Raw genomic sequence first — 18,116 nt, 5'->3', positions numbered from 1 at the left:
TTTAAAGAATACACCTTGATCAGACTGCACATTGACAAAAAGTTGCAAAAAGTTGCACATTAGACAAATATACAAACGCAATAAATACTTCACAATGGTAAGTTATGTTATGGCAAATATCATAAAACAATTATTTGGCCTAAAACTAATATATAGCATTAAATCTACACCGTTTAAAGCTTTTAAATCCTCTTTCACACGTATGCATTTGTGGCCGTTGTCTTTGTGGTGCTACTGATCCCAGAGATGCTGCTGCCGCCACCGTAACTGCTGCTGACCCCCGAGTTCCTGCTCTCCGTCACGACCGACCGAGCAGAAGACACCAAACTCTTTCTTATGGGGACAACTGTGGAGGCGTCCGGCAGCGAGAAGACCAGGTTCGATTCGGAGCTGTTGGTTTGCAAATATCGGGTTAATGACACGTCAAGACAATAAATGGTTTAAATAGAGGAACAGTACCTGGACCGGCAGCCTTCTTTTCCTAAAATAATACTGATAATAAGACCTCCGACTACAAGTAGAGTGGAGCCTCCCCAGCCAATGAACACACCAACTCCTATTTCAAACCTGGCAAAACAAGCACACATCATTTAGACGACGGATCACAGATTTCGATTCAACATTTGTACAAACCTTTGAGCTCTGAAGGTTTGGTCCTGGAATTCTGATCTGACTTTGTTCCCATAAAATGAAAATGCCACCATAGAACACAACCCTGAAATCAAGACATTATAATAAGCAAACACAGAATGTACCAGAAGTGTACTTTACCACATATTGCTTACCTGAAATAAGAAAAGTCATCCCACCCGCAAAGCTTACTCTTGCATTTGCCAATTCAGATCCTCCAATTTTAGTGCACTTCATGCCTATTAAGACCAAGAGTGATCCAAAAAATGCCAGGATGATTGAGATGATGATGAGCGCACGGCACATGTGAATGTCCCCTAGTAAAAAACAAAATGAAACAGTTTAGAGAATGTGGACGGGGTAGGGGGTTGGTGTGAACAGAACATTTCTGAGCATTCAAGCCTCAAATGCAGGACAATACATAATTACTCAAACCGTCTAAATACACCTTTGAGTAAGTTAATGATGAGGAGACGCTGTTATTACCAGTTTGAAAGCTCTTAAAAGCTATATTTACATAACATATCAGCTAAGTTTTTGTACTTACAGTTGAGCGCCAGCATGGATGGGATTCCCTTGCAGTCGGACACACCGGTGGAGTCAGATATGCAGTCCTTCCACAGGTTGGAGAAGTAGTTCGATGTGGTAAGTACGATACTGTCCACCTCAGACCATGTCCAGATTTCTGTTGGCATCGTAGAACAGACAAGAATCCAACCTGTTACGCAAACCGCATAGCATCCGATCTCCATGTACATGACCACCGTCCTGTAGTTCATCTTTGCTGTTAGTTCAGGCCGGGATTGAAGCTAAGCAAGTCTACACACTACTCTGGTTGGCAGTATTGACCGAGGCGCTACAAAAGTCCCTCCTCAGATGTCAAACTGGAAAACCAAAAAGTGCCAAGAGGCTGAATGTTGTCCCCTCCTCTTCTAAAGGTCACCTTGTCTGACGTGTTGTTGTCCCTGTGCTGTCCACAAGCCGACCCGCATGGTCTCACCTGACAGCAGGCAGGTGCAGCAGGCAGGTGCAGCAGACATGTGTTTTGGGTTGGCTAATGTTTCCTGAGGTTGTCTTTAAAAAGGAAACACAAATAGAGCTGAGCAAATATTGTTTCGTTAGACTCAAAAGACAATAGACTAGAGCGTAAAGGCATTGTGGAGTCACAGGTGTGTGCGGGGTCTTTAGAGGTACATATATACTTACATAAATACACTGAGCAGATGTGATTATAAAAATAAACTCATCCTAGACAGGTCTTTATGTCACAACATCCAGGCCATGATATCCTCTGCCAAGAAACAATATGTATTTCTTATCTTATCTTATAAAAGTATGAATGTATTTATTTATCTGATTCTGGTTTTGATCATCACAAAGTGTTGATATTCTACAGAAGGAGAGGGTTGATTGAGGTTATACTATTTTCAGACATATAAAACGATTTTTGGATTGAATGTTTGGTGTTTGTTTTGTGAGACATTTACATTTTTAGTTATAGATTTATGGCAAGCATCATCTTGAGTGACATGCTTGAGCTTTAAAGGTTTTATTAAATCTTAAGAACACTCTGTAGAACATGGCAATATGATTTTTGAACACATAAAACACAGAACATGGAACACAACACAGAGGGAGAGCAAACAACAGCAAAATAGGTGTAACACAAAACATTCAATGAAATAAAATAAAATAAAACCACTAGTATTCACGTCCCATTTAGTTCAAAGTCTGTCAAAAAGGTACATTTTCAAATTAAGACCAACTCTCATTTTTCGAATGTCAGTTTCAGTTGATCCTTGATTCTTGGTGCAGATTTGGTCATCCATTTCTTCATCATGGCTCCAAAGGTATCCATTTATTGTGTCCATTTCAGGAGTTTTGAGGCCTAAATATACAGTTCACATCAGTGTCAGTGGAGAACCAATACTGACAAAGAAAGCCAGAGAGACACGCTGGCCGAGCTGTGAGGCGGGTTCACCAAGGAGACCGATCATGTTAGAGAAGGACAAGTAACAGTTGGATAACACCGGTCATAGTGCTAACTACACAGATATGCCAACAATAGAAATGTATGTGTCCTGGTTAAAAAACATGCACCAAATGGAAAATTCTATAACAAAAATCAGCTTATTTTTCCCACTTATTTTTGATACACGTAGAAGGGCAGCTATCCAGATTATGAATGCATTTATATTCTGGTAGTTTAAATATTTCATTCCATTTAGCCACATCTGATAAAAGGGAACTATCAAGCTATTTGATTTGTTATTGTACTTGAAATAAATCTCTAACCCACTTATTTCCAGTCAAATCAATCATTCTGGGAAGAATCAGGGTCAGTTTGGACTGAAAACCCGTAAATAAAAAAATTATCCTAAAATAATCTTTAAAATGAATAGGACTTTTGTACGGATTCCGACTAAACATTTTTAGTGAATTTACCTTCAGCTTTTAAAAGAGAATTGTCAAAACCCAATAAATGCTCAAACTAGTGTCAATCAGCCGATCCCTCCAGAAGCCAGCTTCACTCATTCCTATATTTAACAAAGAAAACCTAGGCAGGATTTAAAATCTGATTTCTTCTGTGCAGAGCTTGTTTCTATGTAATTAGAGTAAAACAAAAATCAGAGTGAAAAAAACTACAGAGTCTTAGCTTCACAAAGGCTCCAGCTAATTGTACTCCAGAGGGTTCAGGAACAGATTCAGTTTTGAATAGGGCTCATTTTAGTAAAAAAAAAAAAAAAAGGCTGTCAGAGGGTTAAAGTAGATTTGATCTTTACATTAAATCAATAGTAGTAAACAAAAGTCGGATAGAGTTCCACAAAGCTGCTGTGAAAATTGACTTTACAGCAAAATACATACAAATTCATGACTGCGGTTGACAGTAGACATTCACCAGTGATACGTTGTACTACTTTACTACAAATAGATATTTACAGGTTATAATTGTTCATTCGGCAACTACACAAACGCGTCCCGCTGTGAGAGCTTCTCTGTGGTGCGAGAAAGCATGGAGACCTTGGAGCTGCTGGATCTTCCGGAGCCCATGTAGTATCCGTACTGCCTGGAGGGCCTGTAGTACCCAGAGTACCCAGCGTACACCGATCTGTTTCTGGAGCGGGGGGCAGCGTACACGTTGGTCCCATACACATTCAGCACATCTCTGTGAAAGAAAATAGTGACCGATGGGAACTTAGCCAGGTGTCATGGAAACAGCTCATAGAAAAGAAAAACTGAAATGGTGTGAATCAGTGTTTCTCAAACTGTGGTGTAATGTCAGTTTAATATGTAAGGTCCTTTGGGTGGTATAGACACCTCTTCAGTTCTTTTGTTTTTGTCATTTTTAGTACATTTCCCCCCCCAAATGTTGCTCTTCCTTGAGTAATTTCTTAGGTAAAACTGCTGTGGCATTTGTGTATTCCTAATTAAGTCCTGGTTTTGCACAGATTTAGCTCTAAAATAGCCCTGTAATTGACCTGATTCAGATCTGGTGTAATTGGAAAGCCAAATCCTTTCTTTGGTGATATGTAGAGTCAAAAGTTAAAGAACTACTGGTGTAGATAGTGGATAAACTGTATAACCTGCAACTATAACATTGTGTGGAGTGGAAAAAGATGCCCTGACGATGTGGGGCCCCCTAATCGGTTGCGTAGCTGGAATTTTATTTATACATGAGTTCTATAAGTTATCAATAACAGGATCTCATACCTTTTGGGAAAGATGACGCGGAAGACAGTAACAGCATACAGCACAGCTCCGAATAAGATGAGAAAGCATCCAACCAGGCCAAGAAATATGGGAGGGCCAAGATCATACCTGGAAGCACCAACATCCTTTTATTTAAACTACGTTCACTGTATTTGCTCATTTATATTCGTTTGAGTGGCTTTACTTTAACACTCCCCGGGCTAGATTGGATGCAAAAAAGGTCTTGGCGACTCTGTTGATGTATAAGCAATAGGCACAAATATCGGAAAGACCTGTAAAGATTCCACTGTTACTTAGATATCAGGGCAAAATATTTCTGAGATTTACAGAAATAACCTGTGGTAAAGCTATGACTCACCTCCAATGAAATGAAAGACGGCTCCAGAAAGGACTAGTTTATCATTCAGTGCTTCAGATCCTCCGATGTATGTGCAGTCCATCCCCACAAAGCAAAGGGCAACAGCAAAAAATGCAATGGTCAAGCCGCACATGAGCAGCCCCCGGACTCCTTGAACATAAGCTGCAGGAAGAAAAAAGAGTCACAAACTATATTGAAAGAAGATTAGACAAAACAAATTAATGAAATAATAAACTGCTGAGAAAAAGGAGAAGTAAAATACAGTACGTTTATATATATAAGAAAAGAGAGGCTTTATTTGTCCCTCAGTGGAGAAAAGAACAGCAGGAGAACAGAAATATGTAATAAAAAATATTTATAGATCAATAACTATAAAAAATAGACTTCAATTACTATGTCATAATGTATAAATTAATACATCGTTTATCTCGAAATTCACAATGTGGTTTTGTCATGTCAAATGTTTAGATTTTGGGGGTTTTAAGTACATTTTCTCCTCCAAAGAGCAGAGCGGTTCTTGTTTGGAATATGAATAAGGATATTACATTGGGAATATTAATAAAGATATTATTGTAGATTTATAGTAGAATAAGTAGAAGTAATTATTCTGAAATACCTTATTATAGTAGGTATGAGGGAACTAAAATGTTTCCTATATACATTAATTGCATTTAACTTAATGTTATTGTTAATACATCCACCTACTATCAAACTGAAGTACAAAACGTTTATTAAATCCAGATTCTGAGTACTACTTTACCCTCTGCCGGACCTACAGTACATAAAGCATCAGTACAGACTCACCGGCGACACTCCAGAGCACAGGATAGTCCCTACAGTTGGTGACGGCAGTAGAGTCAGTGTAACAATCCTTCCACAGGTTGGACCAGTACCAGGCCACTTTAATGATGTTGGACCCTCCCTGACCCCCGAGCTGACTTATCCTCCAATAGTCCATAGCCATAGTGCACAAGACAAAGAACCATCCCATCGACGTCACCAGGAACCCAAAGATCTGGATGAGACTTTTCCTCATACTTAATGCAAAAGTAAAAACTAGTTTATAATGTAACGTCCCAAATGGAGGGCCTCTCTGTCTGTTCCCTTGGTGGTAGTTAGGCTGAGGGTTGTGCTGCCTCTCATTTGGAAAGAGGATGGAGCTGTGTTGTCATATGTCAGCTCTGTTGATGAGGGCCCTGTGTCAACTGTTGACTGTAAATGTGCAGGAGTGTGCAGACCTATCAGGCTGATCTACTCCAGCAGGGGCCAGCCATTTTGTAATCTGAGTAGAAATGTTATATCATGCAAAAGGAGCATTTTTGTCAGTTGCTCTCAAAATATTATGAATGTATTAGACAGTAACATTAACATAAGAATGTTTTTTAAACTTCCTATAATCTGTTATCTGTCCTTTCCCTCTGTATCTACCTGCGTTGTATCAATGAAATTTCCCCATGTGTGGACAATAAAGGATTATTTTATCTTATCTTATTATGTTCTATCCACAGATTTGAGACACAAGATTCTGCTTGAGCTTGATGTCTTTCTGCACTTTCCAAATACAAGTGTAAATTAAAGCCGCAAGCGGCATCCAACGGCCCTCGCCGGCCGCCGGCCTTCCGACTCTGCGCTTTCGACTTGATAAAGATGGCGCCCTTATTGTGTTGAATTAAAAAAGAACTTGACAGACGGCGACACATTGGACATGGCCAATCCAGTGGAAATAAACACAAGTGTCAGTCAAATTTGCTGCGCCGCCGCACAGAGACCGTAGCACTTAGAATATAAATATGGATAACTTTTGATGCCGCGCTTGTGTAGATGATATTTCCCAAAGTAAAGCTTGATCGAGCTATTGCCCACGGAGGAGTTTGTTAAAGTGTGAAGCATGAATTTGAACATTTCAAAGATTTGGCGTTTTCCCATTTGTGACAGTATATTTGCAGCTCCACGGCACAGAGACCGTACCACTTGAAATCAAAATATGACTGACTTTTGATGCCCCGCTTGTGTAGATGATTTTCCCCAAATATTAGATTGATCGGGCAATCGCCCTAGGAGGAGTTCGTTAAAGTGTGAAGCGTAAAAATGTGGTCATTTTAGAGATTTCGCTGTTTTCCCATTTCTGACATATATTTGCGGGTCCGCCACACAGAGACCGGAGCACTTAGAATCAAAATATGGATAAGTTTTGATGCCCCGCTTGTGTAGATGATATTCTCCAAATATGAACTTGATCGGACAATCGCCCTAGGAGGAGTTCGTTAAAGTGTGAAGCGTAAAAATGTGGTGATTTGAGCGATTCTACGATTGTCCCATAAGGATAACATGGGATGTTTCTGTCATCGCTACGGTTACGCTGTACAAAATATGACTTTGGCTCTCATACTTTTATGATTTGGATGGCAAATTAGAATTTTGTTCAAAATATCATATCATTTGGAAAAACTCTATTGTTTATAGGCCACTCTGAAGGCCAAATAGTCAGAATTCTGGGAAACGTTTGCGGCTCCGTCGCACAAAGACCGTAAAATCTATCCTTAAAATTTGGATAACTTTAGATGCCCCACTTGTCTAGAGGACGTACACCGATTTTGAGGTTGGTGGGCAAAACGCACTAGGAGGAGTTCGTTAAAGTGTGAAACAGAAAAATGTGGATATTCAAGAGATTTAGCGGTTTTCCCATAGGGATAACATGGGAGGTTTATGTCATCGCTACGACTACGCCGTAAAAATTAAGGCATTTGTCTGATTGGCTTTTTTGATCGGGACGCCAAAATAGAATTTTGGGTAAAGTTTAGAAAATTTTAGTAAAACTAATTCTTGACCTTCAATGTTAATTTAAAGGTCACTCTGTAGGGGGCGCTATCGCGCCCATTTCAATTTTGTCATCATAAACTGGTACAAACTAGAAAGTTGAACAACTGATTCAAATTTGGTCCTAATCGGACTTGTTTTGATCAAATGGGAACAATTTTTAGATCTGCAATATCCCAAAATAAGTTGTCCAACCTTGCGGCTGCGCCGCACACAGACCGTAAAAGGTATCTCAAAAAATTGGATAACTTTAGATGCCCCACTTGTCCAGAGGACGTACGCCGATTTTGAAGTTGGTGGGCAAAACGCCCTAGGAGGAGTTCGTCAAAGTTTGACGTGAACAAAATGGCTAACACAGCGTGTTTTCATTTTCAAAGGAAGATGGCGGCCATAGGGTAAGTCTGGGGGCGTTGCCACAATAATATTTGTTTTTTGTCCTCACAAGAGGAATGCGTGTTCCGAATTTCGTAGCTTTACGACAAAGTTGACCTCGGGGCGTCTCCCATAGGCGCAATGTATTTTGACTTTTGTCGGTGGCGCTGTCGCGCCATTTTTTTAGGAAAAAAAAAATGGCCCAGAAAAAACAAAATTTTTCGCCGATTCAGAATTTTGGGCAAAGTTTGGTGAGTTTTTGAGCATGTTCAGGGGGTCAAATTAGAGTTCAAAGCGCTGAAGAAGAACAAGAAAAATAAAAATAATTAAAGCCGCAAGCGGCATCCAACGGCCCTCGCGGGCCGCCGGCCTTCCGACTCTGCGCTTTCGACTTGATAAAGATGGCGCCCTTATTGTGTGTTGAATTAAAAAAGAACTTGACAGACGGGGACACATTGGACATGGCCAATCCAGTGCAAATCAACACAAGTGTCAGTCAAATTTGCTGCGCCGCCGCACAGAGACCGTAGCACTTGGAATAAAAATATGGATAACTTTTGATGCCGCGCTTGTGTAGATGATATTTCCCAAAGTAAAGCTTGATCGAGCTATTGCCCACGAAGGAGTTTGTTAAAGTGTGAAGCGTAAATGTGAACATTTCAAGGATTTGGCGTTTTTCCCATTTGTGACAGTATATTTGCAGCTCCACGGCACAGAGACCGTACCACTTAAAATCAAAATATGACTAACTTTTGATGCCCCGTTTGTGTAGATGATTTTCCCCAAATATGAGCTTGATCGGGCAATCGCCCTAGGAGGAGTTCGTTAAAGTGTGAAGCGTAAAAATGTGGTCATTTTAGAGATTTTGCTGTTTTCCCATTTCTGACATATATTTGCGGGTCCGCCACACAGAGACCGGAGCACTTAGAATCAAAATATGGATAAGTTTTGATGCCCCGCTTGTGTAGATGATATTCTCCAAATATGAACTTGATCGGACAATCGCCCTAGGAGGAGTTCATTAAAGTGTGAAGCGTAAAAATGTGGTGATTTGAGCGATTCTACGATTTTCCCATAAGGATAACATGGGATGTTTCTGTCAACGCTACGGTTACGCCGTACAAAATATGACTTTGGCTCTCATACTTTTATGATCAGGATGGCAAATTAGAATTTTGTTCAAAATATCATGTCATTTGGAAAAACTCTATTGTTTATAGACCACTCTGAAGGCCAAATAGTCAGAATTCTGGGAAACTTTTGCGGCTCCGTCGCACAGAGACCGTAAAAGTTATCCTTAAAATTTGGATAACTTTAGATGCCCCACTTGTCTAGAGGATGTACACCAATTTTGAGGTTGGTGGGCAAAACGCACTAGGAGGACTTCGTTAAAGTGTAAAACATAAAAATGTGGTAATTTGAGAGATTTTGTGGTTTTCCCATAGGGATAACATGGGAGGTTTCTGTCATCGCTACGACTACGCCGTAAAAAATTTGGCATTTTTGTGATTGGCTTTTGTGATTGGGACGGCAAAGTAGAATTTTGGGTAAAGTTTAGACAATTTTGGTAAAACTAATTTTTGACCTTCAATGTTAATTTAAAGGTCACTCTGTAGGGGGCGCTATCGCGCCCATTTCAATTTTGTCAGCCTAAACTGGTCCAAACTAGAAAGTTTAACAACTGATTCAAATTTGGTCCTAATCGGACTGGTTTTGATCAAATGGGAACAATTTTTAGATCTGCAATATTCCAAAATAAGTTGTCCAACTTTGCGGCTGCGCCGCACACAGACCGTAAAAGGTATCTCAAAAAATTGGATAACTTTAGATGTCCCACTTGTCCAGAGGACGTACGCCGATTTTGAAGTCGGTGGGCAAAACGCCCTAGGAGGAGTTCGTCAAAGTTTGACGTAAACAAAATGGCTAACTCAGCTTGTTTTCATTTTCAAAGGAAGATGGCGGCCATAGGGTAAGTCTGGGGGCGTGGCCACAATAATATTTTTTTTTTGTCCTCACGAGAGGAATGCGTGTCCCGAATTTCGTAGCTTTACGACAAAGTTGACCTCGGGGCGTCTCCCATAGGCGCAATGTATTTTGACTTTTGTCGGTGGCGCTGTCGCGCCATTTTTTAACGAAAAAAAAAATGGCCAAGAAAAAATCAAATTTTTCGCCGATTCTGAATTTTGGGCAAAGTTTGGTGAGTTTTTGAGCATGTTCAGGGGGTCAAATTAGAGCTCAAAAAGCAGAAGAACAAGAAAAATAAAAATAATTAAAGCCGCAAGCGGCATCCAACGGCCCTCGCGGGCCGCCGGCCTTCCGACTCTGCGCTTTCGACTTGATAAAGATGGCGCCCTTATTGTGTTGAATTAAAAAAGAACTTGACAGACGGCGACACATTGGACATGGCCAATCCAGTGCAAATGAACACAAATGTCGGTCAAATGTGCGGGTCCGCCGCACAGAGACCGTGACACTTGGAATAAAAATATGGATAACTTTTGATGCCCCGCTTGTGTAGATGATTTTCCCCAAATATGAGCTTGATCAAGCTATTGCCCTTAGAGGATTTTGTTAAAGTGTGAAGCGTAAATGTGAACATTTCAGAGATTTCGCTGTTTTCCCATTTCTGATATATATTTGCGGGTCCGCCACACAGAGACCGTAGCACTTAGAATCAAAATATGGATAAGTTTTGATGCCCCGCTTGTGTAGATGATATTCTCCAAATATGAACTTGATCGGACAATCGCCCTAGGAGGAGTTTGTTAAAGTGTGAAGCGTAAAAATGTGGTGATTTGAGCGATTCTACGATTTTCCCATAAGGATAACATGGGATGTTTCTGTCATCGCTACGGTTACGCCGTACAAAATATGACTTTGGCTCTCATACTTTATGATCAGGATGGCAAATTAGAATTTTGTGCAAAATATAATGTCATTTGGAAAAACTCTATTGTTTATAGGCCACTCTGAAGGCCAAATAGTCAGAATTCTGGGAAACGTTTGCGGCTCCGTCGCACAGAGACCGTAAAAGCTATCCTTAAAATTTGCATAACTTTAGATGCCCCACTTGTCTAGAGGACGTACACCGATTTTGAGGTCGGTGGGCAAAACGCACTAGGAGGAATTCGTTAAAGTGTGAAACAGAAAAATGTGGATATTCGAGAGATTTAGCGGTTTTCCCATAGGGATAACATGGGAGGTTTATGTCATCGTTACGACTACGCCGTAAAAATTAAGGCATTTGTCTGATTGGCTTTTTTGATCGGGACGCCAAAATAGAATTTTGGGTAAAGTTTAGAAAATTTTGGTAGAACTAATTTTTGACCTTCAATGTTAATTTAAAGGTCACTCTGTAGGGGGCGCTATCGCGCCCATTTAAATTTTGTCATCATAAACTGGTCCAAACTAGAAAGTTGAACAACTGATTCAAATTTGGTCCTAATCGGACTTGTTTTGATCAAATGGGAACAATTTTTAGATCTGCAATATTCCAAAATAAGTTGTCCAACTTTGCGGCTGCGCCGCACACAGACCGTTAAAGGTATCTCAAAAAATTGAATAACTTTAGATGCCCCACTTGTCCAGAGGACGTCCGCCGATTTTGAAGTCGGTGGGCAAAACGCCCTAGGAGGAGTTCGTCAAAGTTTGACGTGAACAAAATGGCTAACACAGTGTGTTTTCATTTTCAAAGGAAGACTGCGGGCATAGGGTAAGTCTGGGGGCGTGGCCACAATGATATTTTTTTTTTGTCCTCACGAGAGGAATGCGTGTCCCGAATTTCGTAGCTTTACGCCAAAGTTGACCTCGGGGCGTCTCCCATAGGCGCAATGTATTTTGACTTTTGTCGGTGGCGCTGTCGCGCCATTTTTTAACAAAAAAAAAGATGGCCCAGAAAAAACAAAATTTTTCGCCGATTTTGAATTTTGGGTAAAGTTTGGTGAGTTTTTGAGCATGTTCAGGGGGTCAAATTAGAGCTCAAAAAGCAGAAGAACAAGAAAAATAATAAAAATAATAATATTTTTAGCAAAAACAATATAGCCGTTTCCACTATAACAACAAATTATACATCGTTTGAAAGCTCTAAGCCTTCCCGATGCCGTCATGGGGTGGAATCATCATTACGAGCGCTTACGCGCTCGTCACTCCCTATTCTGTCGGGATGCCCTGCCCACTCCCCATAGACTTCCATTGATTTGAGCAGATACAAGCATGGCCCATGCCTGCGGCATGGACTCTCGCGTACGGGACGATGCCAGGAGGGTTTTTGGAGGAATGTAGCGCTTCGCGCTGCTGTTGTCAACAATTAGTGAATGGGCTACGCCCATTCACTAATTGTTGACTATTTCTGTCATAGCAGGAGTAAGTATGCATGATCCATGCCTTCGGCATGGGCTAGTTCACTGTACTTGCCAGGGGCGACGGGGTACCAAACATGCGGGCGCAGCCCGCATGTTTGGTCAGACAGTTGCAACGCTGCCTTCGGCAGCGTTGCGGGAGCAATAGGCCCTCCGCCCTGCTGGGGCTCGGGCCTAATAATATTTTTAGCAAAAACAATATAGCCGTTTCCACTATAACAACAAATGATACATCGTTTGAAAGCTCTAAGCCTTCCCGATGCCGTCATGGGGTGGAATCATCATTACGAGCGCTTACGCGCTCATCACTCCCTATTCCGTCGGGATGCCCCGCCCACTCCCCATAGACTTCCATTGATTTGAGCAGATACAAGCATGGTCCATGCCTGCGGCATGGACTCTCGCGTACAGGACGATGCCAGGAGGGTTTTTGGAGGAATGCAGCGCTTCGCGCTGCTGTTGTCAACAATGAGTGAATGGGCTACGCCCATTCACTCATTGTTGACTATTTCTGTCATAGCAGGAGTAAGTATGCATGATCCATGCCTTCGGCATGGGCTAGTTCACTGTACTTGCCAGGGGCGACGGGGTACCAAACAGACAGTTGCAACGCTGCCTTCGGCAGCGTTGCGGGAGCAATAGGCCCTCCGCCCTGCTGGGGCTCGGGCCTAATTAGCTTAGTTTAACATTCATAGACAATTTTTATTTACAAATGAAAAATTAATTGTTCTGTGCATGTTGTGATTTTATTTTTGTTAAAATCTACACAAGTCATGTAAGATATCACCCAACATCACTAACAAATCAAGTAAACTAAATGGTGCACTACTGCCCCTACTGTCGTTTTATTGCACTTGTATATGTACAATTTTACGCGGATACATACTCATAAATGTACAATCATTGTTGAACAATCTGATTTAAAACATACATATGTTGAAAAGTAAAAATAGTATAAAACAACACTTTTTCCCCCTCTTAACTTAAATACCCTTCTGGGATAAATACAATTATCTTAATCTGCAAACAATTTATTGTGCGTGTGTGTGTGTATATATATACACACACGCACACACATACCGTATGTATGTATGTATGTATGTATTAATTTTAAAAAGCACAATAAACTGCATACATTTTTATGTGTAGATGAAAAAAACATAAACATCCAACAAACTACATATCCAAATCCCTGTTGTATACAAAGTAGAAATATATATTTAGAAAACAGTTATTTATACAAAATTATGTAATTTACCAAATAGCCAGTTCTATCAGACATATTCATTCTTGTCAAAGTGTGGGTTCCTGGAGGAGATGCTGTACTGAGGGGCCGCTCTGGGATGTCCTGATGTCCCCTGTGAGGGGCTCATATGAGAGACAGGGCCTTTGTAAACATAGGATCTTTGGCTTTGACTGCAATACAAACATATTTATTGAACGTTAGCTGAAGTAATTTAGTTATATTATTATCAGACTTCCAAGACACTGTAACATTTTATCAAGTTGATTTTTACCAAATGTTACTTTTTGCCAACTTTTTCAGATTTTTCAATTGTATGTAATTTTGACCTTGATTGTTCAAAGTGTTCGTTGGCGTGTTCTCTTCCACCACTGATTATCACATGTCATATAAAATATCTCCCTCAAACAAACCTTTTGCTGAAAGAGCCTGCAATAGAAACGCAGAACATGCAGCCTCCCAGAATGTCCAGGACAGATCCAGCCCAGCCTATGAACAGTGCTGCTCCCAGCTCATATCTGGAAACACAAAGATGCCACATACATAATGACATATTACATAATATTTCAGATACATAGTACACTTCTCCTCAACAAGAAAACTCACTTTTGTGCCACAAACATTGGGTCAAAAAACTCTGAGGTGATCCGGTGGGCATAGAGTGAACATGCCGACAGTGAGCAAAGGCCTTAAAGAAATAGTACTTTTGAAATGCAAGTATTGAAATTATGAAATATTTTGAAATATTTTAAATTACATACCACTAAGGATGAAACTTACACCGGCAAAACATGCAATCCTGGCCTTATTCTGGTCACTTCCTCCTATTTTCGTACACTTCATTCCAACAAGGGCCAATATTGCGCCAAAAAATCCCAGGCAGACTGCTGCAATCATAAGACCTCTGCACGCCTGGATGTAACCTGCAACAGGAAAGGCTTTGTTCAAGACTCTACAGCATTTCTACAGGAGCCAATGACATTAGAGGTGACACAGACTATGGGAACTAATTCATCACATTCAAGTGTGTTTTTTTAATCTTTGTTGATGTGATTGTTGAGGCAAATATTACCCAGAAGTTAACCCTTGTTAGTCAGCTGTGGTAGAAAGCGCCGGAGGCGTTCTCAGTAAATCACTCTTAGAGCCATTAACCAGAGAGACAAGGCTAAACATTGACTCAGCATAAAGTTACTTTTAAAAGAGATATGTCATACTTTTAAAAAGCAATTGTTAGATATGATTTATGGGAACCTCAAACAACTTTTGGAACAACAGATAAATTGAAAATAGCAAATAGATAAATTGTAATAGCCCGTATTGCTTAGAAGCAGCTGCATCAATCGTAGCGTTTATTTACATTTTAATGTACACCTCATTTTTTGTTTTGTTTATTTGATAAAATGTTGTTCCATTCCTCTTTTACCTTTATTACTTTAGAAGTATCTTAGTTTGACCTTCATGGCTTGTGTTAATACAGTTAATAGTTCTCATTATAGGTTTGTTTGCTGTAATATTTTTTGATAATGATATTAACCAGGCAGATGAAAAAACTAAACATACTGCATTCGGCATATATTAAAAAGATTGGTATTAACATCCATACTAGAGGACACGCAGCAGTAGCCCTGCTTGAAGTTGAAGGCACAGTATGACACTCTGAAGTCCATGAAAACACTAAATGTATTAAAATAACTCATTAGACTGAATCTGAAATAACAAACATAATCATAATCATAATATAAAAATAGTATAATAATAAACAAATTAAGCTAAATAAATAAGAATAAATAGTGACCAGCCAAGGCCAGCATTGAAGGGAAGTCCTTGCAGTTGGAGACTCCTGTAGAATCAGTGACACACGTCTTCCATAGATTAGACCAGAAGGTTGCTGTGGTGATCACTGTCCCATCAAGTGAAGAAACTTTCCAATAGTCCGTGGGTAAAGTGGAACAGACCAGCACCCAGCCTGAAGTGGCCAAAATGAAGGTCAAGATCTCCTGGAACATGCTGTTAGATGAAGATGGGACCTAAAGTGAACCGGCAGTTCAGTTCCTGTCAGGCCAGTTCAAACAGTAGCTCATCTATTTGAATGAATAGGATGTGATTTATAGTTAATGTGTTATGGCGCTTATATTGGGTAAGGAGGAGTTTGGGCTTGACTCATTACACGTCACAGGAAGGAGCAGGGTTCTGTGACATCACTGTGCCAGAGTTAAAAAGATACATATGCTCAGAGAGCGTCTCGTACACAGAAACAAATCTGAAGGGGAAAGTAGTGAATATGTTACTTTCTGCGGGACACGGTGCACTTCCACCTCTAACAGAGTAACAGAGCAGAAGCTTGAACCTAACATGGCACGATTACTTATTTACTGCATTGAATGGATCTTATAGACAAAGCTAATTTTGTTCAGTATGTGGTAGTCATTATGATGTTCAGTTATTTGGTAAAAAAATATGAGAATTGTTAATAAGCATTGTTAAGAGGTAATTATGAAATCATTTTGATAATACATGCGGTACTATGTTATTTACTTCAATCTTCTGAATGTAACATAAATAACATCAGATGGAGCCGTAGTGCTGCACACTGGATAAATCACAACCATGAATGACTGAATATTATGATGATTATTTTGAGTTATGATGTCAGATCTGGCTGTACACTTTGCTTGTAAGACTTTTTTACGATATACTGTATAGTGTATTTGTAACAGATACCAAAATGGACTTATAATACAAGTACTCATCAAGCTCACTTAGTGAATATTTGTACAGATAAGAATCTTTATCTCAAACATTATTTTATAGTAATGTTTGACAGCTTCACACAATTTAGGACTACACCAGGACTAAGCCAAAACTAAAACTAAACTTAAACAAGGCCAGGACTAAACAGAGACTAGGACAAAAACCAAATCCACATCAGGACTAAATTTAGGACCACATAATGAAGTGCATGCACCACTGAAAGAGCAGTGGAGCTGTGTGTTGGACCTACTTTCCAGCTGGAGGATGCTGTGATGGGGTCGGCAGTGCAGAGCTCCAATGGCATTTCCAGCACAGTTGTTCCACAGCCCTTGCAGCACCCAAGTGGCTGTGATCACCGACGATGCCCTGCTGGTCGCCCGCCATTCATTGGATACAGTAGCAGCAAGAGAGGCCCCGAAACCCGCCAAGCCACTGAGAAAAGCAAGAATCTGTAATCCTGACATTGTGAAAGTAATACTCCACTAATATCCCATTAAAGATTTAGGCTAAAGAGCAGAAACAATCAGCTCAGACAGGTGCATTACACTGGAAACATGTGTTTCATACAGATGATTCACAGAGTGGACATGTTGTCTATGGTGGAGGGATGGGCAGATGACAGGAAGGAAGCTTAATATTTTAATTAGTTAGTTAGTATTGACATTTTGACACAAAGGTCCTCCTCCAGTGGTCCATATGGTGGGCCAAAATGGGGCCAAGTGTTATTTTAAAATAAAAGTAACACATCAGTAATCAGTAATCCTAAAACCAGCACATAGTAAGAGCACAAAGTCCACCCACGGCTCAACTCCTCTTTAAAAATCTGTGGATAATAATTTCCAACTGGTGGGACATGTGTTGAGTATTTAAATGGACGAGATATACAGAAGAAGCTGAAAACCTATAGCCAAGTCAGGGTTTCTCAAACTGTGGTGTGGTAGACAGACTGTCACTGGCCAAGCCCTCTGCAGTATGTGTACTTGTTTTATTTATAATAACCTTTATTTATACAGGGAGGGCCCTTAAGAGCAAGCGCTCATTTAAAAGAGCGCCCTGTTAGCACATAAAAACATTCACAAAATTACAAATTACAAAAAAAACAACACAGGATATACTTATAAAATGCCTCAAAAACATTACATAAAATAGTCAATAAATCACATTCATAGAAACACACAATATGGAATAAATCATTTAAAACAAGAGCACTGAAAGTGTTTTGAATTCACTAAAAGACATACAATAATTCATTTAAAATCTCTTTGAGTTTGCTTCCATAAACCTGGAGCAAAGTTCTCAAAAGCCTTTTCCCCTGCACCGTATTGACTCTGTGAGACTCTAAAATAAAATGTCATGTGATCTTGATTGATGAATACCTGATCTGATGCTTAGCAAATATGTTAATCAAGCAATAATCAGTTAAAATACTAATGAGAGTCTAATAAACAAACAAAATGCAGTGCTGTTCTCTTCTCGTTTCCAGTTATTGCCATTGTACATTAGAGTATAAGTGACAGTGGAGTTCTGCCTCCTTCTCCTGTAATGAACCTTAATCACAGGTTTGTATGTATAATATCACTATAATCCAGAACTGAGAGAAATGTAGCCTTTTCTACAATTAAGAAGAACGACAATCCGTCTTTAAGATGATTAGTCAGCTCTTGTACGTGTTTGTGAAGGAGAGTTTCGATCTAGATGCCCAAGTATTTATAATAGGGGAACCTGTTCAATCATATTTATTCAAATCTATTAATGTTTTGTCCTCTGTTGAGTTAAGCATTGTTTGGAACCACCTCATGCATGCGTTAACCTCACTATAGACCGTATTTGTATCATTATAAGCCATGTTTAAATTAGACTATGAGTTTAGATCTGG

The 18,116-nt window shown here is 40.0% G+C and overlaps 3 protein-coding genes across 3 annotated transcripts; all 3 read right to left on the bottom strand.

Moving 5' to 3' along the window:
* Positions 1-163: 163 nt before the first annotated feature.
* LOC140359599 (claudin-10-like) lies at positions 164-1,564 on the bottom strand. The gene is made up of 5 exons (XM_072444606.1): positions 1,178-1,564; positions 786-947; positions 634-715; positions 460-567; positions 164-390 (listed from the first exon to the last, which is right to left on the bottom strand). The coding sequence occupies exons 1-5, from the start codon at positions 1,407-1,409 to the stop codon at positions 195-197; spliced, it is 780 nt and encodes a 259-aa protein (XP_072300707.1). The 5' UTR covers positions 1,410-1,564; the 3' UTR covers positions 164-194.
* Positions 1,565-3,379: 1,815 nt separating this feature from the next.
* On the bottom strand, positions 3,380-5,843 carry cldn10l2 (claudin 10-like 2). The gene is made up of 5 exons (XM_072444605.1): positions 5,504-5,843; positions 4,700-4,861; positions 4,526-4,613; positions 4,342-4,449; positions 3,380-3,796 (listed from the first exon to the last, which is right to left on the bottom strand). The coding sequence occupies exons 1-5, from the start codon at positions 5,733-5,735 to the stop codon at positions 3,595-3,597; spliced, it is 792 nt and encodes a 263-aa protein (XP_072300706.1). The 5' UTR covers positions 5,736-5,843; the 3' UTR covers positions 3,380-3,594.
* A 7,569-nt stretch (positions 5,844-13,412) lies between these two features.
* LOC140359600 (claudin-10-like) lies at positions 13,413-16,716 on the bottom strand. Its single transcript, XM_072444607.1, has 6 exons — positions 16,491-16,716; positions 15,285-15,496; positions 14,251-14,412; positions 14,096-14,177; positions 13,903-14,007; positions 13,413-13,662 (listed from the first exon to the last, which is right to left on the bottom strand). The coding sequence occupies exons 1-6, from the start codon at positions 16,622-16,624 to the stop codon at positions 13,521-13,523; spliced, it is 837 nt and encodes a 278-aa protein (XP_072300708.1). The 5' UTR covers positions 16,625-16,716; the 3' UTR covers positions 13,413-13,520.
* Between the last annotated feature and the right edge of the window lie 1,400 nt (positions 16,717-18,116).

This window comes from Eucyclogobius newberryi, unplaced genomic scaffold (assembly GCF_026437365.1).
Source record: "Eucyclogobius newberryi isolate DKJ021-1_F unplaced genomic scaffold, fEucNew1.0.hap1 SCAF_14, whole genome shotgun sequence".
Taxonomy (NCBI): domain Eukaryota; kingdom Metazoa; phylum Chordata; class Actinopteri; order Gobiiformes; family Gobiidae; genus Eucyclogobius; species Eucyclogobius newberryi.
The sequence above is the reverse complement of the archived record's forward strand: the minus strand, read 5'-3'. Positions and strand labels throughout refer to the sequence as shown.